This window comes from Biomphalaria glabrata, chromosome 15, assembly GCF_947242115.1.
Source record: "Biomphalaria glabrata chromosome 15, xgBioGlab47.1, whole genome shotgun sequence".
Classification (NCBI taxonomy): domain Eukaryota; kingdom Metazoa; phylum Mollusca; class Gastropoda; family Planorbidae; genus Biomphalaria; species Biomphalaria glabrata.
Window position 1 is genome coordinate 4,828,406 of NC_074725.1, and position 24,991 is coordinate 4,853,396.

The 24,991-nt window shown below is 36.8% G+C and overlaps 1 protein-coding gene across 2 annotated transcripts; it reads left to right on the forward strand.

The window, feature by feature from the left end:
* The first annotated feature begins 236 nt into the window (after positions 1 to 236).
* LOC106066690 (myosin essential light chain, striated adductor muscle-like) lies at positions 237 to 24,766 on the forward strand. Of its 2 annotated transcripts, none has more exons than XM_013225765.2 (6): positions 237 to 334; positions 1,690 to 1,779; positions 19,870 to 20,016; positions 20,544 to 20,711; positions 21,062 to 21,148; positions 22,141 to 24,766. In XM_013225765.2, the coding sequence occupies exons 2-6, from the start codon at positions 1,749 to 1,751 to the stop codon at positions 22,182 to 22,184; spliced, it is 477 nt and encodes a 158-aa protein (XP_013081219.1). In that variant the 5' UTR covers positions 237 to 334; positions 1,690 to 1,748; the 3' UTR covers positions 22,185 to 24,766. The 2 variants fall into 2 exon arrangements, with proteins under 2 accessions (XP_013081219.1, XP_013081220.1); XM_013225766.2 differs by lacking the exon at positions 237 to 334 and adding an exon at positions 335 to 481.
* Positions 24,767 to 24,991: the final 225 nt, after the last annotated feature.

Consider the following 24,991-nt stretch of genomic DNA (forward strand, 5'->3'; position numbering starts at 1 on the left):
TCATGTGTGGTGCCCCAAATTTCCAAAAGACTTAGGGACAGGTGAAGGTGAAGAGGTTATTACACGCTTTTAGCACAAAAAATTAAAGTGTTAAGAATCGACACTTTATATTTTTTACAGTATCGAATACTGAGTAGCTGAAATAGTTCAACGCTTTAAACTAACACACACACACACACGCAAATACAACCACACATGCACACACGAGCGCCCTGCAGGTAAATTCTACCCCCCCTCCCCAACCCATCCCCCTGTACCTCTCTGCTCACCAACCTCTATTTCTAACTCACACTCACCTTGGCTAGTCCCACTCAAATCTGTTGCAGTCCACTTGGTGAGTTTTGTGTGCTGGAATTTTTATTCTCAAAAAACTAACATTATTTGGTCGTATAGGATTTCTATAGAGACTTCTAGAGCCGGATATTACACATTTGTAGTAATTAGACATTTGGATATAACAGTAGAGCATTTTTGTTTTGTGGTAACTGAAGTTTTACTTGTAAGAAGTAATGACTTTGTTAAGGACCATGGGCTGACTAGTAGATGCAAAATAAGTTATTCAGAAAATTAACAAGTTTTACTTTTTAAATGTTCTTTTCTAAAACATAGATAGTTTGTTCACTGTGATATTTGTTTTACAATATAGTTAAAACTTTTAAGTGTTGACGAATTCATCTTGATCCCATGTTAGCCTTATCCGTGTGTTGCTTTGATTTCACATGGCGTCAAATTAGCTTAAGAACAGTTTGTCTGCGTTCTATGAAGCGTGATGTACTTTACATTGTTTTGTTTGTTTAGATGTTTCGGGTGTTCCAACAGATTTGACTATTATGACATCCTAGCCCAAACCACCCGCAAGACGGCGAAGGGGGTGGGGGGTGGGCAGGGTTCGAACCAGGATCATCGAGACGACAGGCCAGAGCGCATACCTTACGACCAGGCAGCCATCCATAGTGATGTCTTATTAATAAACAACACTTACATCTTATTTCAGAGTATAATACTATAATTAATAATAATACTATAATTAAGTGACTAAGTGACTTGCGCTGAAAATTTTGATTTAAGTGAGGTGGATTCGCGCAACAGGTCGGCCTCACTCTCTTGCCCTGAAGCACATCGTTTTCCAGAAGCAAGACATAGTTTGGGTGCAATATTATATTTACTTGTAAGCTAGCCTCCCATAGTATCAGAAGAGGACCACTTTTTTTTGTGTTATATTCATTAAATTACTTTGCTGTCCTTTATATAAAGTGATTAATAATGATTTGACGCTACGAAGATTCCATCATCTAGCATCCATGATCTATTAACAATAAAAAAAAAGTGAAGAACACTTTTTTCAGACCTTTCGATTTATGGGGCAGATTATGTGAAGGTCATCTGTTTCTGTGTCCCACAGTTAACGAGGGTGACATAGGGCCAGCAAAACGACCAACCAACTTTATTTTCCCCCCACTAATGTCAGGTAGGCCTACCTTTAGAATTAGGTGGACTCATGGGCGCCCTGAAAACGCAAAAATTTTAAATCATCAGGATTCGAACCTGAGACACATCGAACTGAAAGCAAAGAGCTTAATCCCTTAACCACCACGCTCCCATTGACCATACAATACTATGAAATCTACCTTTTTATTTAGTAACTAGACGTTATGTATTATGTTGCAATCTTTCTTCTTTTTCTTCCAGTTGACAAGAAAAGACAAGTTTCCGTCTGTTGGTGTTCACAAAAATATATTTAATACAGAATGTCTGAACTCACCAAAGAAGAGCTTGAAGGTTAGTTAATATCAGACGATATATTTATACCTATATTCTCTGTCATATTGTCATGTTATCAACGTTGTTTTACTGCAAAAATCACAACAAATAGTTACTAACAGTGCTTTTTTTTGTAACGGTACGTACCTGTCCGGCGTATCGGCACCTTTTTCAATGTGGGGGGAAAAGTATTACTTTTATTTTATTTTAACGTTTATTATTAACTTATTAGTAGTTAAAAGTTAGGCAATCTAATGCTGAGTACCGGCACCTAATTAAAAAAAAACAACACTGGTTACTAATAATAACAAACGCTTGAGCTGATCATGACCTATGCAACAGTTTGTTCCTAATTAAGAGATGGAGTCTGTGTCTTCTTTCAGTATCTAGATTTGGTCCACGTGAAGTCTAAGCACTAATTGTTTTCCTAATCTGTAGGGTGAATATACTAACTCTAGTTTAACATTAAAAGTAACCCTTTCAGATCTTACAATCTTGGGGCACAACACAAGATAACCACGCCCCTTCACTTATCTCTTAGTCTGTTGAACCTTGGGGCACCACACAAGATAACCCCGCCCCTCACTTATATCTTAGTCTGTTGAACCTTGGGGCACCATACAAGATAACCCCGCCCTTCACTTATCTCAGTCTGTTGAACCTTGGGGCACGACACAAGATAACCACGCCCCCTCACTTATCTCTTAGTCTGTTGAACCTTGGGGCACCACACAAGATAATCACGCCCCCTAGTCTAGTTTTATCACGGAATAATTATCGTCGCGTTCATAATCCATCATCCCTAGTGCGTAATCTGATTCTAATTACGCTAAAATATGCCGGATTGATCAGGTCAAGGTTTACTATCGCTATATCCCCACCGAGGACCAATAGTTTTAAAAGGCCTGAACACTTACCTGCGACCTCGCAACCTGTAGGCAGTTTAGACTAATAGCTCGTTGCCACATCAAAGGTCATAACGATTAGTATCGAGTCATCTCGGTCAAAGAAAGAACCACTAGAGGTTGGTAGTGATATTGTTTAGTCGAAGGCTCTTGGAACTCCAAGCCCATTGAAGCTCCTCTCCATTGCCCTCTCTTGACAACTGTTCTGTCTGGGAGGGATGCAACCAAATGTCATTTTGTATCATCATTTTACCCGTGGCTCGTATTCTAAGACGCTCAAGAAAACTCCCTTAACTTCCTTCTACGTATCAAATCAACCTTGCGGTAGTCGACCCTAAAAAATAAAAAACAACCCGAACCCTTTTGGAACGTTGTGTGGATAGGGTTAGGGTTTTTGTTGCTTCCATTCCCGCATGTGCAATAGACTCGGTCCTTTGGCGCCCAGACAGGGGTTCTGTTTTACTTCTCAATTGACCTGATCGTCTTTTGAAGAGACCGTTTCGGATGGGGATCTTTGTAGGGAATGAGAAGCATTGCTCGGTGGTAGTAATGCTAACCGTGGTACGTGTACAGATTGGGCTCATCTTAACCAATCATTATCAGAGTTGTGCTCTATTGCCTATGCCTTATGACCTATGCCTTATGACATGTGAAAGAACGCATGTCTGTTTCAATCACTATTGTTTTACATTGTCTGAGTGTCAATTAAAAAAAACAACAACAACCTATAACTCTGTCATTTTGAATATGTTGGAACAGATGTAACGGTTCTATTTCTGATGTTATACCACGTTAACTAAGTAACATTGTGTTTGCTATTTAAATTTTGTTGATGTTGTATGCACACATACAAAACCTATTTTAAAATTAATTCAAAGGTAATAAATAAAAATAAAATACAAGTTTTTAAGGGTCGACATGTCATATTTTGTATTTCATACTTTTGATCCGAAATGGATTAACAATCAACCTCTCACGACGCCCGCCCCCTCCTTACGAGTTCCAAATCTGACTGCGACATGTCTCTGAATGACAACACATACAAGAGATTACATTGAACTGGTCAGCAGAACTTCTTGTGAGTGTGTAAAGGAGAGGACGCCTCAACGGCCTTTTTCATAGTCATTGTATCTTAATGCAGTCTTTAAACTAACGGTAGCTGAACCAAATATTCACTGATATGTTGATTAAGGCAGTCTTTAAACTAACTTAGCTTTGGCTTAACCATATAGTCACTGATATGTTGATTTAAACATTCTAATGAAATACAACTATAATGTATCTTTTTTTTTTATTACTCATGACTCGATGGACAGGACACTTTGTAAGGGAATAAATGTTTTAATCAAATCATATCTTTCTGCTAATGGAAAGTCAGGTTCTTTATTACGCAGATTCACTTCTTTATTCTTGAGGAATAGTTTACGTGTAATGTAAGTCATACTTCTGATTGAAATTTTACAAATGATTGAATTATACTTCATATTGAAGTTATAGGGCTCCTTCTGATTGAATTATACTTCACATTGAAGTTATAATTCTGATTAAATGTATACTTCTGATGGAATTTATACTTCAGATTGAAATTATACTTCTGATTGAAATTATACTTCTGATTGAATTTATTCTTCAATATTATCTAAATTTTAAGAAGACCTTAAAAGTTTATTTTAAAAGCACTGGTAGTCTAATTCGTTCATTTTGTTTGTTCATAATGAAAGTATCTCACTATTAAAAAAGTTTATAAAAGCGGGATACTTAGAATGTTCATTTGCTTTTACTAGTCTTTGGCTTCGTTTGCTTAATAAGATCAATGCAATAGTTTTGACAAGATGGTATCTTTGCCTTAAAAAAACAAAACAAAGCCTATAGGGGGTTGCAGCATAAACACGAGTGTAGTCAGCCTCACAACTTGAGACTTATGGTAGAACCCTTAACCTTGGGTATCAACACATTCGTTTCCTTTCACCTACTAGTACGTACAAAAAAAAACATAGAGATATACTCACTTTAAACACGCTCGTGCATCCATAATCTCTCCCACACAGCGCATGTCCGTGTGACCCAAATAAGGAGCAGCTATTCCAGCAGAAGTGATAACGCCTTCCTTATCTCCCCCCAGCTTAAAGCAGACTGACCTGGTCTTTAAAATTCATAGGATTTTCAATATTTGTTATTTAATTCGTCTTTTAAAAACAATGTGTACATGTTAACAATGTGCTCATTTCACTGTATATATTATGAAAGTACGTTAGATGTCCTGTAAAATTTGATAAAGTTTTTCCATTAAAAAAAAATTGAAAAAGATGACACTTAAAGCTTTTAGATGACAAATTAAAATTTCACCAACTTTTTAGGGCGCCCCTGAGTCCACCCAACTCTAATGGGTACCTGACTTTAGTTGGGGAAAGTAAAGGCGGTTGGTCGTTGTGCTGGCCACATAACACCCTGCTTGTTAACCTTAGGTCAAAGAAACACGTAACCTTAACAGCATCTGCCCCAATAGATCGTAAGGTCTGAAAGGGAAACTTTAATAATTATAATTATTATTATTATTATAATTATAATAATAATAGACTAGGCGATTTGGCGTTTATGAAAGGAAAGTTATCTAAAATAACAATATACATCATTCATCATCATTGTTATATCAACCGACAGGATAATGACAACTGACCTCACAAATATCTTCAAGGTACTTAACATTCCTAATAAGATTCTTATTGCCTGTCAGAGGGCGGTACCGCTGCAGACCTGCCACATCACCAGAAAACTCTCAAGTGGACACTGAGATAGGGACTACCATGAATTCTGTTTCTCTCTAACGAAGCTCGACCCTGGCAGCGCCAGAGAATAAATGCTCGTTCGTTTCAAACAATATAATAATACAAATAATTAGGTTCTGGCTTGGTTCTAGTCGTCCATGTTAACTTGAAGTTTAAACTCTACCAGGTCATCGCTTCTGGCAACTTGTTCCATGATCTAATGGCACTCGTAATGAAATCTTATCTTATATAATACAGACGTTACTTCAAAAAAGAAGATGATTACGTCCTACGCGTCATGCATTTAGTCATGCATATTAACCAACAACTTAAATTCGGCCAAGTCACTGGTTTTCCTGGCTAGCTCAGGCAACCCATTCCATGTTCTAATAGCACTAGGGAAGAAGGAGTATTTGTACAAATTTGTCCTAGCATATGGGACGAGGAATGTGCCTTTAAGAAATGGCCCTTTTATGTATATGTCTCATCAAATAGAATGGGGGATGTTACTTTAACTTTGTTTTTTCTGAGCTTTTATTGTATTACAATTTGTAATTTAATTTTATGGTTTAAATTTGTATGTATTCTTGGTAAATATTTTTATTTATTCTACCATTGAGTACCTCTTTTTAGCATTCGAGTTTATACAGAAATATGAAACGAAATCGTTTGGACACTTTCGTTACTTTTGTACTAAAATTTCCCGCCTCTTGTCACCTATTACGTCAGTCACTTCAAAGCAGTTTCGTCTCCCGTGATTTACGTAAAGGTAAATTTAGTACCAGTTCAAACAGATGTTTACCTCTGCTTCTGTGACCTATCGATTGATCGCCCTTTGACCTCCGGCAGAAGGGAAACTGGCTAATGTTAAACACAAGAGTTATCTAGGAGTTTTGAAACAGACATCTGCTTAGTAAACAATCAAACAGGAAGTCTTCGTAAGGTAAAAGGTCAAACAAAGAATGGGGAAATAACTAGCATTTTTTTTTACGAACAAATGATGAAAACTTAGGTATGTGGTATGTCGTCTCCACACGTAGACCCGAATGTAATGTGTATATACAGAGTCATGAGGCTGGAGAGGCCTTTCGATTTATTGTTCTCTCAAGCTAGCTATGAGGCTGGAAAGGCCATTTAATTTATTGTTCACTAATGCTAGCTATGAGGCTGGAAGGGCCATTTAATTTATTGTTCACTAATGCTAGCTATGAGGCTGGAGAGGCCTTTCGATTTACTGTTCCCTCAAGCTAGCCATGAGGCTGGAAGGGCCATTTAATTTATTGTTCACTAATGCTAGCTATGAGGCTGGAATGGCCATTTAATTTATTGTTCACTAATGCTAGCTATGAGGCTGGAGAGGCCTTTCGATTTATTGTTCTCTTAAGCTAGCTATGAGGCTGGAAGGGCCATTTAATTTATTGTTCACTAATGCTAGCTATGAGGCTGGAAGGGCCATTTAATTTATTGTTCACTAATGCTAGCTATGAGGCTGGAAGGGCCATTTAATTTATTGTTCACTAATGCTAGCTATGAGGCTGGAGAGGCCTTTCGATTTACTGTTCCCTCAAGCTAGCCATGAGGCTGGAAGGGCCATTTAATTTATTGTTCACTAATGCTAGCTATGAGGCTGGAAGGGCCATTTAATTTATTGTTCACTAATGCTAGCTATGAGGCTGGAGGGGCCTTTCGATTTACTGTTCCCTCAAGCTAGTCATGAGGCTGGAAGGGCCATTTAATTTATTGTTCACAAATGCTAGCTATGAAGCTGGAAGGGCCATTTAATTTATTGTTCACTAATGCTAGCTATGAGGCTGGAGAGGCCTTTCGATTTATTGTTCACTCATGCTAAGTCCTTTTTTTTTGTTCTTCCTGTATCACAGATCTCTGATGCTAAGAGTGCAGGAAGCACTTGGAATAAAAAAAAAGGCTTCTCATTCGTAGTTAAAGATGATCATATTATATATATATATATGTATATATATATATATATATATATATATATATATATATATATAATATAAATATATATATATATATATATCTTATATCATACAGACGTTACTTCAAAAAAGAAGATGATTACGTCCTACGCGTCATGCATTTAGTCATGCATATTAACCAATGACCTAAACTCCGCCGAGTCACTGGTTTTCCTTGCTAGCTCAGGCAACCCATTCCATGCTCTAATAGCACTAGGGAAGAAGGAGCATTTGTACAAATTTGTCCTAGCATATGGAACGAGGAATGTGCCTTTATCCACAGGGCTTTTTTGTGACGGTAAGAAACCGTACGGCGTACCGGCACCTTTTTGATTGTGTATTTTAACGTTTATTATTAATTTACTATTGGTTAAAAGTTAGGCAATTCATCACTGAGTACCGGCACCTAATTACTGAGTACCGGCACCTAATGACTGAGTACCGGCACCTATTTAAAAAAAAAGCACTGTATAGATAGTGTGTGAGTGAAAGAGAGTGTTTGTGCCATGTATAAAACATATTCATATAAACCACAGCAAGAATCAATACACTTCACAAAATGCGAAGGGTTAATACGTCGTTATGTATTAGCAGCAGTAGAAAAAAAAATTAAGAATGTAGTTGGCAGCTATCAGGCAAAGTGTTGTTTTAAGCTGTTGCCAATTTCACCTTTCTTTCCAAACATCAAAACATCATTCTTTGTTGTGTTTAGACATACGTATACTAGTATGTTTAGTTCATGCTCTGAATAGGAATACAAATTATGTAATAAGATATATTGTCAACCTAGTTGTAATTGCAGTTGATAAGGAGAAAGAGAGAAAGACAGAGAAAGAGAGAGAGAATCTTAAGTTTCTACAGGTTTGAACCCCCCTTCTTTCACGTTTTCCACTTGACTATGGGGGTTTCTTTCGTCGTTTTTTTAAAATGTAAATTAATTAAGAGTAAGCTTCCTCTCTTCGGTCTTTCAATTCATGTAATTGGTATTTTTTGCAAGGCATGTAGTATTTGTCTTCCTAGACACACTCTCTCATCAGTGATAGATCTACTTATCTTATATAGACCTGACTACGTCAGACAATGGCATAGTGTCGTGGATAAATGTTCAAACATAGACTCATGTTCAAACGTAGACTCTTGTACAGGTAACTTGCTAGTTGTGTTTCGCTTCTCGTCCGTTGAACAAGGAGAAATAAAAAAAAAAAAAAAAGGAAAGGTGGGGGGGGGGGGGGGGGTTGTTACTGTAAGCGATCACGAGACTTGCTTCTATAGATAGATCGTGCCAGAGATGGGGAAATAACTTCTTTTTAGAATGTCTGCTGGAATCTTGGTAGAGAAATTGAGCCGTAAGAACAAATTAGTCAATGCGCTTTAGCTGAGAATTTTAAAGGCATCGGTTTATAATTATTGCTCTGCTATTTAATGTTGAGATTCTTGCATAAAGTTAATAACGCAACTGAGAAAATTAAACATGTATATTTTACAAACTCTCTTCACTTAAAAAACGTATTTAGGACAACACACCTGTGTCACTAACGCAGAATGCAGAGGCCATAGTACCCATATTGAATTAAACACAAACAATTAATTACGACTAATTGATTAACTTACATTGCTTTAGTGATTTATATGTTGTCACCGACTATAAATAATTGTGCAAAGTTTCAACTTGATCCAAGAATGGGAAGTGGGAGAAATAACGTGTACAAGATTGCAGTCAGAATGAGTTGATACAAGCTTTGTAAAAAAAAGGTCTAACTGGTAATTTTTATATTTTTGAACCTATTCTCCCATGGATGTCAATAGCACATTCTTCAATCGATGATTAAAGCATCAATATAATGGCAGATATAAAAATTAGAGTATTTATAAAACGCAGCAATAGTTCGAGCAATCAAAGAAATCCTTCGATGTGAAGTGTATCTTTTAAATAAACGCAGCAATAGTTCGAGCAATCAAAGAAATCCTTCGATGTGAAGTGTATCTTTTAAATAAAAGAGAATAAATTCATTCAACAGACTCTTGGCGTGACCATATTGTTTAGGTTAGACAAAAAGCACTCGTATTCTATATTGTAATAATTAGCCGCGTTTTATATAAATTAAAAGATGTTGTCAATGGATATTGTACATGTAGATATAGATCAGGTGTTTGTAAAATGATTGACACGTTTTCGATGTTTCTTCAGAGTTGATGATAAACTTTTTTCTAATCCAAACCGCAGGGCGGCGGGGGGATAGCAATCGGTTGGGTATGAACCCGGGACCAACAAGACGACCAAACGACAACCCAGCGCGCGTGCATTATCATCAACAACAAGCTTTCATGGGAAGACCACCTTGGAACTCTGACAAAGAAAACAGCCCAGCGACTCTTTTTTCTATACAAACTCAACAGTTTTAAATTAAATAAGAAGATCCTTGAGACATTTTACGACGCGACTGTACAAAATCTGCTAACATACGGAATAAGTTGTTGGCAAGGCAACGCCTCATCTAAACTGTTGCAACGTCTAGAAAACATCATTAAAAAAGCATCAAAAATTACACTCACAACATTACCACATTTAAAGGAACTTTTTGAACAAACGTGCCTAAGAAAAATCGAAAAAATCTTGGAAGACAACGGCCACCCGCTCCATCAGAACTACGCCAGGTCGTCGCGAAGTGGGCGACTGCTGTCAATCAAAACAAGAACGGAGCGGTACAAAAACTCGTTCGTACCTCACTCGGTCAGACTCTATCACCGCCACTCATTGATCAGGGAACATGAAATGCACCAAGATACCTGTGTGTAGTCGCTGAATGAACTCTTTATGTTGTCTGTTGTATTTATGTGTATTTTTCGTTGTGTTGTCTTTATATGAGAAACGAGTCCTTGTAATCACAACAAATTTCCGTAAGGATCAATAAAGCAGTCTTAGTCTTAGTCTTAGTCTTAGTCTTAGTCTTAGTCTTAGTCTTAGTCTCACGACCAGGCAGCCATTTGATCAGTATATTGTTTTCTACAGTACTTGTCTAAATGTTTACAAAAACGTCGTCGCACTAGCTCATCAAGCAGATATTGACTATTGTCAACATCACAGAGGGAATATGATGGACTTTTTAGATTCATTCAGTCGTAGTACTGTGTACATTATGAAATGTTAGTGACCCAAATTAACTACGGGCAGAAGGTACAAACAAAAGCTCTCGAATGAAATTAATATTCTGATGTAAATGGTGTTGCATTTTGGGAGTGTTTATAGTAGCATATTTTTTTTTGTTGACAGACGTGACCTAATTCTATTTATACAAAATAGTGTTGGGGAAACAAAAGACAAAACGATAGCAGACGTGAGCCATTGTCTGAGGTTTGAGTTTAGAACACATGACGTTACGTACAGAATTCAAGAAGAAATACGTTGACAGAAAACTGAGTGTGTGTGTGGGTGAAGCTGTGTAAAGTGCTGCGTGTTGGGGTGAGGGTTGGAGGCAGTATTTGCCTCAGGGAGGGCGCCAACTACCTACATTGGTAACTAGCCTCCAAGACGCAGAAAGAATTTTACCTGGATATTTCACAAATTTTTGTTTGTATAGTGGAGATGTTCAATCCATGAGAGAGAAAAGACAGATACAGGAGGATAGAAAGAGGGAAAGAAAGAGGTGGTATGAAAAAGAAAGTAAAGAGTAGGAAAATATAAAGAGAGAGGGAGAGAGAGAGAGAGAAAGTAGAGAGAGAGAGAGGGAGAAAGTAGAGAGAGAGAGAGAGAAAGTAGAGAGGGAGAGGGAGAGAAAGTAGAGAGCAAGATAAAATAGTTAGAAAATAAAATAATAAGTAAGAAAGAATAAGAGAGACACAGAATGACAGAGAGAGAGAGAAGGTAAAAGACAGAAAAAGACAGAGAAAAAAAAAACGGCAAGAAAGAAATTAAAAAAAAAGAGAGCTAGAGATCAAGGAAATTCTATTTGCGCATATGCCAACGCATTTCTAAAGTGGCATTGAATAGTCGGGTTTTGGCATCGGGATGTATAACTGTTTGTCAGGAATCTAATATAGCTATTTAATATCTGGAAGAGATACACTAAGTGTCGTTGCTTTGCAACCTTCTAAAAGAAAAGAAAAAATACATTATATGCCCTGGGTCTTGAATCCTTGTAGAGCCGCTTCTGTAATTGAACTGATGTAGATCAAGACCTAGATCTACATGTCTCCTCCATATCATCTCGTATAATAACACACCCAAGGACGGTAGAAAAGACACAATCTCTAACCAAAATCGCCCTTCTTATTATAGAGATAGATAGATAGATAGATAGATAGATAGATAGATAGATAGATAGATAGATACAGATAGATAGATAGATAAATAGATAGATAGATAGACAGACAGACCGACAGACAGACAGACAGACAGACAGATAGATAGATAGATAGATAGATAGATAGATAGATAGATAGATAGATAGATAGATAGATAGATAGATAGATAGATAGATAGATAAAGAGAGAGATAGAGAGATAGATAGAGAGATAGAGCGATAGATAGATAGAGAGAGATAGATAGAGAGATAGAGAGATAGAGAGATAGATAGAGAGATAGAGAGAGAGATGGATAGACAGACAGACCGACAGACAGACAGATAGATAGATAGATAGATAGATAGATAGATAGATAGATAGATAGATAAATAGATAGATAGATAGATAGATAGAGAGATAGATAGAGAGATAGAGAGATAGATAGATAGATAGATAGATAGATAGATAGAGAGATAGATAGATAAATAGATAGATAGATAGAGAGATAGATAGATAGATAGATAGATAGATAGATAGATAGATAGATAGATAGATAGATAGATATGGTATAAACTATGAATCCTCCACACAGTGGCGTAGCTACCAATGTGCGGGTGGTGCGGGCCGCACAGGGCACCAAGTGGTGAGGGGCCCCAAAATTCCCCCAGTGTGTATTATTTTCCTATTTGCCTGAGCGTTTCAGTAAAAACGACTAATTGTATGGACACGAACAAAAATAAACATTTTATTTTAAACATGAACTAACGATTTTTAAACTAGTCATGTCGAAATTTTGTTTCATATCCTTGACTATTTCTTCAATACAATGTAAGCTATAGAATCTAATTTACAAGATTTATTTCGGACACACGGCACATGTTGTTACTACACTGATCAATGCTCTGTAATATAAAGAAGAAGAAGAAGATAGACCAACCTTTTTTTACTTCATTGTTTGGTCCACTGGTTTAATCTAGATATAGAGTTTACAAATATATTACTAAACTCTAGCTCTAAGCAATTGTCTTAGTTTATTCATTTCTTAATGATTCTTTATAGTTTAATTTTGGAAATAATTCTATTGTAATGTCAATATTTTTAAATAAGCTAACCTTTGTTTTCTACGAGCTTTTTTTTTAAACTAACTAAAAATAGAAAAAAAATGAGACCAGCAGAGCTCACATTCAGTCATCGCTTGCTTGGAGGGAACTTGAAGTTCGCCTGAGAGTAGGGAACAATATTGACAACATGGCCCAAGATTTGATTATACAAGAGACGAAAACCTGGAGAGACTGCCTGAAGAGAATGTTGGACATCATTCGTTTTCTCTCAAAGCAAAATCTGGCACTCCGTGGGCATCGCGAGCGAGCTGAAGAAGTGTTGGAAGGGCAAAATCAAGGCAATTTCTTGGATTTATTAAAATTACTACCAAAGTACGATCCACTCTTGAGGGAGCATGTGCTTTGAACTAAGCTTTGTTCCAGACCGAATACATACATGTCTCCACAAATACAAAATGAATTTATTACAATATTGGGGGATCACGTTAAAAAACAAATCATACAGCAAGTAAAACAAGCCAAATATTTCTCTATTATTTTTGACCTGACATCTCAAAGCTGGATCAAACTTCCCAAATTTTACGGTACGTTGTCATGGATAATGACGGGGTGCAGGTTCGTGAGTCTTTTATTGACTTCATCGACGCAAAGGACAAGCATGCTGCTGGAATCGCTGAGATGATTCTAGAGAAACTGCGTTCGGATGTATTAGACATAATGGTCAAGGCTATGATAATGCTGCGGTCATGAAAGGTCAAAACTACGGTGTCTAAAAACGTATTCTAGAAGTCAATCCCAAAGCACTATTCATTGCCTGCTCAAACCATTCTCTTAATTTAGCAGGAATTCGAGCTGCTGAAGCCGAAGTCGATTCGGTAACATTTTTTGGTACACTGGACCGTTTACACGCATTTTTCTCAACTTCAACACACCGCTGGGATATCCTCATCAAAGTAACCGAAACTAGCCTTAAACGTTTAGTTGAGACCCGCTGGAGCGCCAGAGGAGAAGCCGTCAAGATGGTTAAGGATAAATTTTCTAAAATTATAGAACTCTGGAGTCATTAACTAGCAGAGATGAAAATTCATCGACTAGATCTGAAGCAGGTAGATTATTAGTTGCTATTCAGTCTTTTAATTTTCTCACTTATCTTGGATTTTGGGCTCCTGTATTAACTGAAATTAATGATGCGCAAGTCTACCTTCAAAAAATAAGGATTTTCTATTCGACACTGCTCACTCAAACTAAAAACAGAGACATTTTAAAGTAGTAATTGAAGCCAGCATTACCTTTGCCGAAAGCATGTGCTCAGATCTGAGAATCAGTACAGAACCTTAAAAAAGTATTGGCCGTAAGAAAAATGTGCCTGGTGAGAAAAGTGACGACTCTGTACTTACACACAAAGAAGAGCTACGAAGGGAAATTTATTCTACCTTGGACAGGATTGTTCAAGAAATAATCACCCGATTCGAGCAACTTCATGATGTAGCAGATAGATATTAATTTTTGTCGCCTTCCCAGCTATTAAATCCTCAGGTCGAAATCAATCTCGATAGTACTCCTAGCGACATTGATAAAAACGAATTTCTGTTGGAGCGAATGGCTTCAACGGTTTGTCATAGTTTCACCAGAAGCCTCTGAACTTCCAAAACAAGGACCTGTTGAGCTCTTGAAATTTATAAAAAAATATCAGCTAGATGATTCAGTCCCGAATATCGTCATCATGATTCACATATTTTTGACTATTGCGGTAAGCGTCGCTATATGCGAGAGAAGTTTTTCCAAACTTAAACTGATCAAGAATTACTTGCGATCAACGATGTCAAATTTACGACTCACTAATTTGGCCATTTTTTCCATTGAACAAGAGCTGGTGGAATAAATTGACTTCGATAAAATTATTGATACTTTTGCCAGCAAGAAAGCGCGTAAAATTCACTTGTAGTATGTTTATGTAAAAGTGATTTTTTTTGAATTAACAATATTTGATTAATGAATATATATTATTTTAAACCAAAAAGTAAGGTTTTGCAATGTTATTAATTAGTTAGCTTTTTTTTTTTGGGGGGGGGGGGAGGGCATCAAAATGAGGTACCGCACCAGGCATCATATACTCTAGCTACGCCACTGCCTCCACAGTTAACAGTTTTTCCTTCTACCAGTTCCTGATAAACAATACTTTCTTTCGTTGCTTCTCGACTGCAATGTTTTTAATTTTTTATTTCTATCAGTAGTTCTTATTATTAAGTTGTTTTTTTTTTCGTAGTTTTTCTTTTGGCTTTTCGTTAATTATCCACGTTCTACGGATATCTGAGATAGTAAAAATAGATACTAGTTAATTTACGTGATACCTACACAGCAGGAGAATTAAAATATCTTCTTGTTTTGAAAGAATCGTGCGTGTATGTGGTGCGTATCTCTTGTGCGTGTCTGTAGAGAGTATCAATTCTCTTATTCCTCTCTTATCTCCATTGATTTGAATATTGTTTAAACTCTATGTAAACATTTAATTTTGTTTTCTTTCTAATGTTCTTGTTATTCGTAACTCTTTTCTAGTTTTTAAAAATCCTTTTTTTTCTCCTAAAGTAGCTGACTCTTGTAGTTGCCTACATTATTTGAAGTGTCTTAACATTTAGATTATCATTTCTAAGTCAGGAGAAACATTTCTGAAAAGTGTATTTTTAGTGTTTCTGTGCATTGCGTCTTATGACCTTACCTTTGTGTCTGCTCGTCTACCTGTATACCTCTCACCCCCCTTCTCCAGAAACCCCACCTCTCCGTCTCTCTAGGGTTCCAACAACTGCTCTCATTTCAAAATGTTTATCCAACCTGGGCGAGATCTAAACAATATGTTATTGGTACCCTGGAGTTGTCTCCTTTCTCTGTTCACCTTTAATGGTACCTGCTTTAGTCATTAGTTGCCAGGGCTCTGGACGTAGTTTCTTTCTATATATAGTATCATTTTAGAGCGATCATAGTTTTTTTTTTATAAAAGTCAATCAGAAATAAAAGTGTATGACTTTTTTTAAAGTGCTATATTAGTAACGTAAGATTTCTTCAAATCAAAACTTAATGAATCAAAGCTTGTTGAATCAAAACTTAATAAATCAAAGCTTGTTGAATCAAAACTTAATGAATCAAAGCTTGTTGAATCAAAACTTAATGAATCAAAGCTTGTTGAATCAAAACTTAATGAATCAAAGCTTGTTGAATCAAAACCTAATGAATCAAAGCTTGTTGAATCAAAACTTAATGAATCAAAGCTTGTTGAATCAAAACCTAATGAATCAAAGCTTGTTAAATCAAAACCTAATAAATCAAAGCTTGTTGAATCAAAACTTAATGAATCAAAGCTTGTTGAATCAAAACCTAATGAATCAAAGCTTGTTGAATCAAAACTTAATGAATCAAAGCTTGTTGAATCAAAACCTAATGAATCAAAGCTTGTTAAATCAAAACCTAATAAATCAAAGCTTGTTGAATCAAAACTTAATGAATCAAAGCTTGTTGAACCAAAACTTAATGAATCAAAGCTTGTTGAATCAAAACGTGTTGAAATAACGTTTTTAAATCGAAGCTTTTTTCAATTTCATATGTCTAAATCACGTCCTCGCGAAGTATCATACACTCCATTAGTAACTAATCATGCTGAGATTACTCCCTTAGAGCACGTGAAAGGAAGCGGGCAGTGAGTTGTAAGGTCGCCTTGTCCCCCGTACAAGGACAGCCCTAATGCCGCACTTGGACCAGTACTCTCTCTCTCTCTCAAATCCTTGTCCCTATCGTCCCTCATGCAGAACGCGACATTCATAAAGAATGTGGTCTACTGTCACCTCGCCCTCGGTGCAGCGGCGTCACCGTGTGTCATAGTGTTCTAGAAACCGTCTATAGTAAACACCAATCAGACAGTGACCGACTCAGAACTGGGCTAGAAACTGCACCGCACGATTAAATAGCCACCACGTATCCTTTCGATCTGATATACTCAACTACCTATGAAGCTCACTGCCTTAGCTCTTTCTCTCCTAATTGACGATACCAACGTTGATTCCACTAGAATGTGGTAAATAAATACGGAGAGAAAGAGTTAATCTAAAGAATCCCAGCTATCACGCGAAGTAGCTTATTATTTCGCTAAGATTGTCTTCAAAGTTTTTTATTTACTTAGGAATTTTTTCCCCATGATATTTTTGGCAATGTACTGGTTTGACTGTAAGACTTCTTTTCTTTGTACTAATTAATGCACTAATAAAAATATACCAAGCAGAAACGGGCATCCGATGAGCTAGCGATAAATATAGAGCTAAATAATAGCTCGTCCTAAATTTAGAGAAGTCAGTACAAATGTACCTAAATACATTTTTATTGAATGCTGGTATGCTGCTATTAGAGCATGGAATGGGTTGCCTGAGCTAACTAGAGAATTTAGGTCATTGGTTAATATCCATGACTAAATGCATGACGCGTTGGACGTAATCATCTTCTTTTTTGAAGTAACGTCTGTATTATATAAGATAAGATAAGATGGGATGATGTTATTACTGAATTTAAAAATGCATTCCCAGACGACGAAGGACCAATTAGCGGGAGTCAAAAGTCAGAAGTCAGAAGTCTTTTGGGTAGCCACTAGAGGCTACAATTAAATTACAAATGTTCTCTCTTCTTTCTACATTTTCTACACTAGTAATATCCAACAGATGAAGACATTAAACGCCGTATAAATCTAGCACGTCAGACATTTACACAGCTAAAACCAACCTGGAAATCTCCTTACATCTCAAACAAGACTAAACTAAGAATCTTTAATTCTAATGTCAAGGCTGTCCTACTGTATGGTTCTGAAACATGGAGAACAACTGAAGCCACAACAAAAAAAATACAGACCTTCATCAACAGATGCCTGAGAAATATCCTAAAAATACACTGATATGACAAAGTAGAAAACACCAAACTATGGGAGATGAGTGGACAGAAAAATATAGAAGTGCAGATCTTAGAGAGGAAGTGGAGATGGATTGGTCACACCCTTAGAAAAGATACCAGCAACAGAGCTAGGCAGGCCATAGAGTGGAACCCCCAGGGAACAAGACGCAGAGGAAGACCAAAAAGAACATGGCGACGCAGTGTACTTGAAGAAGCAGAGAAGACCGGGAAGAGCTGGGACACCATCAAAAAGCTAGCAAGAGACCGTGGAGAGTGGCGTGTTTATGTCGAGGCCCTATGTTCCATGAGGAACTCAAAGGAATGATGATGATGATGAATATCCATTTATGTGATATATTTCTAATTATGGCTTGTTTTAGCTGTAAAATAAATACGAGACGTAGGTCATGTTAAATTTAGCAATATGGCTTCTCTTCACCACCAGTCTAGAGGGAATTCTGTTCGCATCCTAGACATATTTTTTGCCCCCCTAACCCCCAACCCCCAACCCCTTTTCATAAAAAATCTCTCTCTCTGTCTCTGTCTGTCTGTCTCTCTCTCTCTCTCTCTCTCTCTCATGCACGCGCTTTGTGTTTAAATTATAATTCTCGGTATTAGAGTGTCTGATAATTATCTGCGATGAAGAGAGAAAAAACAACAAATTATTCCCCTTTAATTTTTTTTTTGTTGAAGCCAAACTTTTCCTGCAGCACACCTAGCTCGTGCAATACGCACGTGCTCAAGTCTCGTGTCTAACAGGCTCGTGCCATTCAATCCCGTGTGTGCCGTCTTGTTGCTTACACCTCGCAGATTGCTTGCCCCTGCCCTCTGCTGAGCTAACCTGGAAGGCATTTCAGTTCCATTAAGGCCTAGCTCCTGGTTTGTTATTCATAATCTTCCTCCTCTTCTTCCAGCGTCAGCACATACCTTTAACCTAGTTCTAAGATTGTTTTACACTTTATCCAGTGGGTGTTGAGTAGGAACTGTCTGCCAATGTCTGATGCTAACATGTGTTTACGTAATAACACTATTAGCAGCCTAAGATGTATCCGAATTCCACAATTCTACTACTTCCTAGTGTTTAGCACTTAATAAAATGACTAAATATAAAAACATAAATAGTGTGTAAAAACTTTTTACCAGACAGACAGACAGACAGACAGAGTGAGTTAATGTAAGCTTTGTACAAATAAGCTCCAGAAAGATTAATGTGAAAGATATTTTGCAACTTTTATTTGTAAACATCAATACCTTTACGTATGTATGTATCTGTGTATTTCAATGGCTCGTATAATCTCACAAATATAGTAATAATGTCAAGTTATATTTTTAAAAAATTCTTTAAAAAAAAAAAACAAAAAAAAAATAAAAAAAAAATAAATTAATAAAAAGATGAAGAAATATTAAATGAATTTTTTTTAGGTCTATCGTAAGAATATAGAAATATTCTCAACAAGGTGTTCGTTCCTCCGAATTTCTAAATGCTTTCACATAGGGTCACCTCTTAGGTTTGATAAAAAGTAGGACTCGTTCTTGTTGATCGTCCAAGAGCTGAGCCGAAGGCTCTTCGAGCTCTAAGTTGGAAAAAAAAACATATTTGAACGCCAAATAGTAAAAAAAAAAAAAAAACCTATGAGAACACAGTTCTGTTTGGGAGAGACCCGAGTCAACGCCTATGTAAAGCATTGCTGTTTCCAATGCCTTTGGCCCCCGACGCATGCTTGGCTGAACATGGCCGAAGGCGAGGGCACCGGGAGCCTCCGCCATTTTCCTTGGTTTTACCAAGCTAACTGTGGGGGACTCGCCATTTATGTAACGGTCCCGTGAGGAACGGCGAATGGATTTGTGTCAGGTTTGTGGGGCCTTTTTTTCAACTCCGCCCAAGCAATTTGTCGACTCTCGTCTACCCGTGGGCATCCCCACGGGAGTCCTGTGTTGCTACCCATTTGGCCTAACCACTTCCTCTAATGGTCGTTTCCACACGAGCGCCACGATGAGGCAGAGTAGCTTTGCTCGCGGGACTCGTTCTAAATGTATAAATCAGTTATGCAAATTTAATAAAGTTAGTTGGGGATTCACTCTATATAGTGAAATATGAAAGCATATTATGATGGATACTGGCTGATTACATGCACATGTACATGTAAATATATGTTTAGCTATTCTATCTTTGTTATTTTGATGTTTGCTTCAGATGTCCGAGACGTTTTTGACTTGTTCGACTTCTGGGATGGAAGGGACGGTCTGATTGACGCTGTCAAGGTCGGCGACTTGTTGCGATGTGTTGAATTGAACCCAACCCTAGCTCTCATCAAGGGTTGGGGTGGCACTGACAAACCAGGTAAATCACTCACTCTTAGTCTATTTCAAAGATTATTACTCTAAAATGATTTATAGGAAAGAAAAAGCGTATCATGAATTATGGATGAAAACTGTTCATACAATATTTCTATTATTTTAAACTGTATATTACTTAGCAAAAATAAAGTCAAATCTGGGTGCATAAATTGGCATTTAGACGAGTGAAATGAATCGCTAGGCTACCTAAAAAAAGGGGAGGTGTGAGGCTCATGTTCAAATCCGGATGGAAGCTATGAATTTTACGATTCAAGATTTGACTCGAGCAGACTTGTATTTGTTGATCGCTTAAAAGCAGCACAAGATCTTTCTCTCATTTAACTTCTCCCCCCCCCAAAACAAAAAGATATTTAATAAGAGAAAACTGTTATGCTTTAAAAAAAATAATTAATAGTTTAAACACAGATCCCATTGATACATTCTAATACTTCGATTGTTGTGATTGCGTCAGCACGGCTAGTAATAGACTTGAGTAAATAATTTATATTTTTGTTTGCTGTTCTATGTCAGGTGAGAAACAATATTCTTACGAAGAGTTTCTCGCCATCTACAAACAAACAAAGAACGTCAAAGAATGGGGCACTTTCAGGGATTTCGAAGAGGCTTTCAAATCATTCGACAGAGAAGGTCAAGGCTACATCAGCGCAGCTGAAATGAGGCATTTGCTCACAGCTATGGGTAAGGCGCCTGTTAAATCATTTACGAAAAGGTTGTATTGCGTCGTAAAGGAACAAATATGTTTTGTAGGATCTAACTTTGGTATTTGCTTGCACAATTTTCGCTGAATTTGTCAAACGAAATTTGTTTGTAATGCAGGGATCAAGTCACTCAATGAACTCTTTAAGTTGTGTCTGTTTTATTTATGAGAATGTTTTGGTCGTTGTATTTATTTGAGAAGAGTCCTTGTAAGCACAACAAATTTTCAATAAGGATCAATAAAGCAGTCTTAGTCTTAGACAGTTATATCATCACAAACCCTTTCAGAGAAAACTATTACCCATGGTGCACTCATTCTACGTTTTTTTCAGGGGAGAGACTTTCCGACGAACAGGTGGATGAGATCATTAAGCTTACTGACATCACAATTGACCTTGATGGCAATGTCAAGTACGAAGGTAATAATTGGCATATAGATAAACCATATTAAACTGTTACTATAACAAAACAGAATCACACTGGCCATCAGGCCCCCACAATGATATTCTGACCATTGTACAAAAAAATGCAAGCTAGTACCACCGTGCCTTCATATCAAGAGATGCACAGGATTCTCAAAGACAGGCCTGTCACTGTAAGAGACATAATCCCGGTAGAGGACTGGAATGGAAAGAGATGGTCTACCGGTAATGCGTGGTGCCCCCACGATCTGAGAGACGGAGATGTATCTCTGTCGTAGGGAGATGTCAATGTTACATTATAATTACTTATTTTTTTTATGTAACCTTTTAATGGTTTGTGTTTAATAAAAATAAAGCTATCTCTGTAAGATAAGATACATTATATTCCTGTTTGTCTGTCGTATTTTATGCTACGCCCGTTGATTTGTTCCTGGGCTATCTATTGTTTATTTTGGCTGGAACGTCTGCAGCTGTTTTTTTTTTCAACTTTAATAAAACGTCCCCAATTTGAATGATCCTCTTGTATACATTTCTAACCCTTGAATTCTACTAACTGTTACGTTAAACTGGAAAGGCCCCACCCCGCTCTCTATTATACTCTCTTAATCTCCTTTCTCTTTCACCATCTCTCTCTCTCTCCTTTCTCTTCTCTTTCTCTCATTCTCTCTCTCTGTCTGAGACCACCCAATCTATTTTTTTTTTACTTTATTATACACCCTGCACACTGTATTGCTGTCTCACATAGACTTTTGACTTGAATTAGGACGTCCCACTTTATAATAGACATACATACACACGTATTCTGCAAAGAAGTCGATCTTCTACACCGATGAGTTTCGATTTTACTCTGAACTTGAAAATATTCTTAATCTTATATATTCTGCACATTTCTACCTGAGTATGGACAAATAATTTTATTGGTTAGGCTTTAAGAATTATATTCTATGTTTCCATTATTTCAATTTTTTTTTGTTATTTTCTATTTCCAGATTTTATTAACAAAGTAATGTTGGGCCCCAAGAATCAAAAGTAGACCAGACTTTTAAAGCAAAGGTGATGAGTGGTACAGCAAAGTGCTGAAGACATTTTTGTGCTTCATACATAACTTTAAACCGATTCTCAATCATGTATTCCTCTTTTTTTTTATATTTCGAAACAAATCTATAAGATCATTAATGACTTAGCAGTATCACCCGACTTTCACTTCATAAAGATGGATGTATTTTTTTTTTTACATTATTGAAAGAGCTTACGCTAAATATCAAATGGAAAGATATTTTAAATTAATTTTTAAACTTGATTTGTTTGAATAAATTTTTTTTTCTCGTCTACAACGTGTATAGTTCAAAACGAGGCTGCACATGATTATGGAAGGTCTTAAACTTTGGTGATATGGATGTTGGGGGAAAGTGATGGGTGAATTGATTTCAAAAGAGAGAGAGAGATGTTTACGGGATATGCATGCACGTTATATTTAGAATGCGGTGCGTGCGTGCGTGGTTACATGTGTGTGTGTGTAGTGCATTACGTAATTTAAGCAAAAAGAAGTAAATTTTACTTCATCGCAGAAAAAAAAGAAGAAGCTTTAATGGCGTTAGCTTTAAGCTGCGTTCACAATATTCTTGCCAGTTGCGCCTCCTGTTTGCAAGGGAACAATTTTGCCTTTTGTTAGCAGGGGGACATAATGTGCTTTCTAATGTGCTTTCTGTTAGCAAGGGATCATAAATGCTTTCTGTTAGCAAGGGGACATAATGTGCTTTCTGTTAGCAAGGGGACATAATGTGCTTTCTGTTAGCAAGGGGACATAATGTGCTTTCTGTTAACTGGAGAGACATAATGTGCTTTCTGTTAGCAAGGGATCATAAATGCTTTCTGTTAGCAAGGGGACATAATGTGCTTTCTGTTAGCAAGGGGACTTAATGTGCTTTCTGTTAGCAAGGGGACATAATGTGCTTTCTGTTAGCAAGGGGACATAATGTGCTTTCTGTTAGCAAGGGGACATAATGTGCTATCTGTTAACTGGAGAGACATAATGTGCTTTCTGTTAGCAAGGGATCATAAATGCTTTCTGTTAGCAAGGGGACATAATGTGCTTTCTGTTAGCAAGGGGACATAATGTGCTTTCTGTTAGCAAGGGGACATAATGTGCTTTCTGTTAGCAAAGGGACATAATGTGCTATCTGTTAACTGAAGAGACATAATGTGCTTTCTGTTAGCAGGGGGAAAATACTGTTCCTTTACTTCTTTCGATGCTCAGCTTTTACTGCTCATTAAGTTACTGATATTTTATAAACACATTCAAAAGACTTTATTGTTATACTGTTTATATTTATACATGTTTTTTGTTGTTATTTTATTACTATGAAATGGGGGACCAACTGGGGTTTTACAGTCTCTTTCAGGTTGTTACAAATTGTTGACAAATGGAGGCCATGAAACAAAACATTCAAAACTCTTTGGGTCATTCTTTAGACCTACTTTGTATTTAAAAAAAAATTGTAAATAACAATGTACAGGCGTGAGCCCATTACCCAAAAGTTTTCTCCCTTTGAAATTTTGCACGATCTTTCGGACCGTTCCTATTTCGGACTCAAACTCCAGCCTTTAAAAACAATCCTCCAATCTCTTACCCTGTTTTACAACTTGACCCTAACAACCTCCATTCTCTCCACCCTTCGATCCTCAATTTGACCCAGATTAGATTTTTCCAATAAGAAACACAACAAATGAGCAAACCCCATGTTCCCCATTTTTAACCAATCAAATTTTTTTTTTTATTTTCCTGCCTTGAACTTGTTTGCAGCCTTGACCTTTCTCTCTCACCTTTTGTTTCTCCCATTCTATTTTTGCGAACTTCTTGCGTTGAAATAGTCACAATCGAGTTTGGCAGTTTTGGCAGAAGTCACGAAAAAATATTTAAAAATCTGAAGAAAGAAACGAGACAAAAAGTGAGAAGTGTTTTAATTTGTTAAAAGAACAAGTGTAAGCCATAAGATAAGAGGAACGTATAAGATAGTTAACTTATCAATGTATTTATTCTCTTCCAAAAAAAAAAAAAAGTTGTAGTCTAAGTCTAATTTTGGAACGATCTTTTACGTAGCCTACTAACATTAGGCCTACTGATAGGAACACTTCATGCGCTAGGATATAAGTGTTGGATTAAGTATTGAAGAAGTCATTTCTTTAGTTCTGAACGATATTGTGAACGCATTTCATAGTAAGCTACTTTTTTTTTTGTTTTGTTTGCATGGTGTGCGTCCTTCACCTTGTTCTACCCGGAGTGTTTGTAGAGAAATTGTCCGTCAACCAAAGATGACCAGATTGTGCAGCCCAACTTTTTTTTTTTCTTTCCTTTACAAAATCCCAGATTTTTTTTTAACCACCTAATTTTTCGAATCATTATCCCGTGTGCATAAAACACCTTTGGACTTTATATAACGTCACTTTACAGCGATGACGTGTTTCCTGTCTCTGAAACGTCATCGATGGTTTATTTTTTTTTTTGAATCATTATTTATCTTTTCATGAATGATAACATATAGGCTAGTGACTCTACCTATTTAAGTTTTGTTTTGTTTAAATCAATGAAAATAAATTTAGTTTTATTTATTACAATCACGTGTTCCCTTCGATTCTTTACCACAGTTATATGGTTGTGAAAGTGTATGTTTGGTAATTGGGGATTCTTACATTTTAAATTAAAAGTTAATCCCAGCCATCTGCTTTGTTTACACTTTGATCCCATTCCCAGTGTCACGTGGTGTGTGCGTCAAGGTTGCCATGGAAAAGTAATTTTTTTATATATACATTGCCTTCTAGGAGCTTTGAGTTTCTACACTG

Coding starts and splice junctions, on each gene's coding strand:
- LOC106066690 (XM_013225765.2), top strand. CDS start 1,749: ATGTCTGAACTCACCAAAGAAGAGCTTGAAG. Junction 20,017..20,543: donor GGGTGGCACTGACAAACCAG/GTAAATCACTCA, acceptor GTTCTATGTCAG/GTGAGAAACAATATTCTTAC. Junction 20,712..21,061: donor GCATTTGCTCACAGCTATGG/GTAAGGCGCCTG, acceptor CGTTTTTTTCAG/GGGAGAGACTTTCCGACGAA.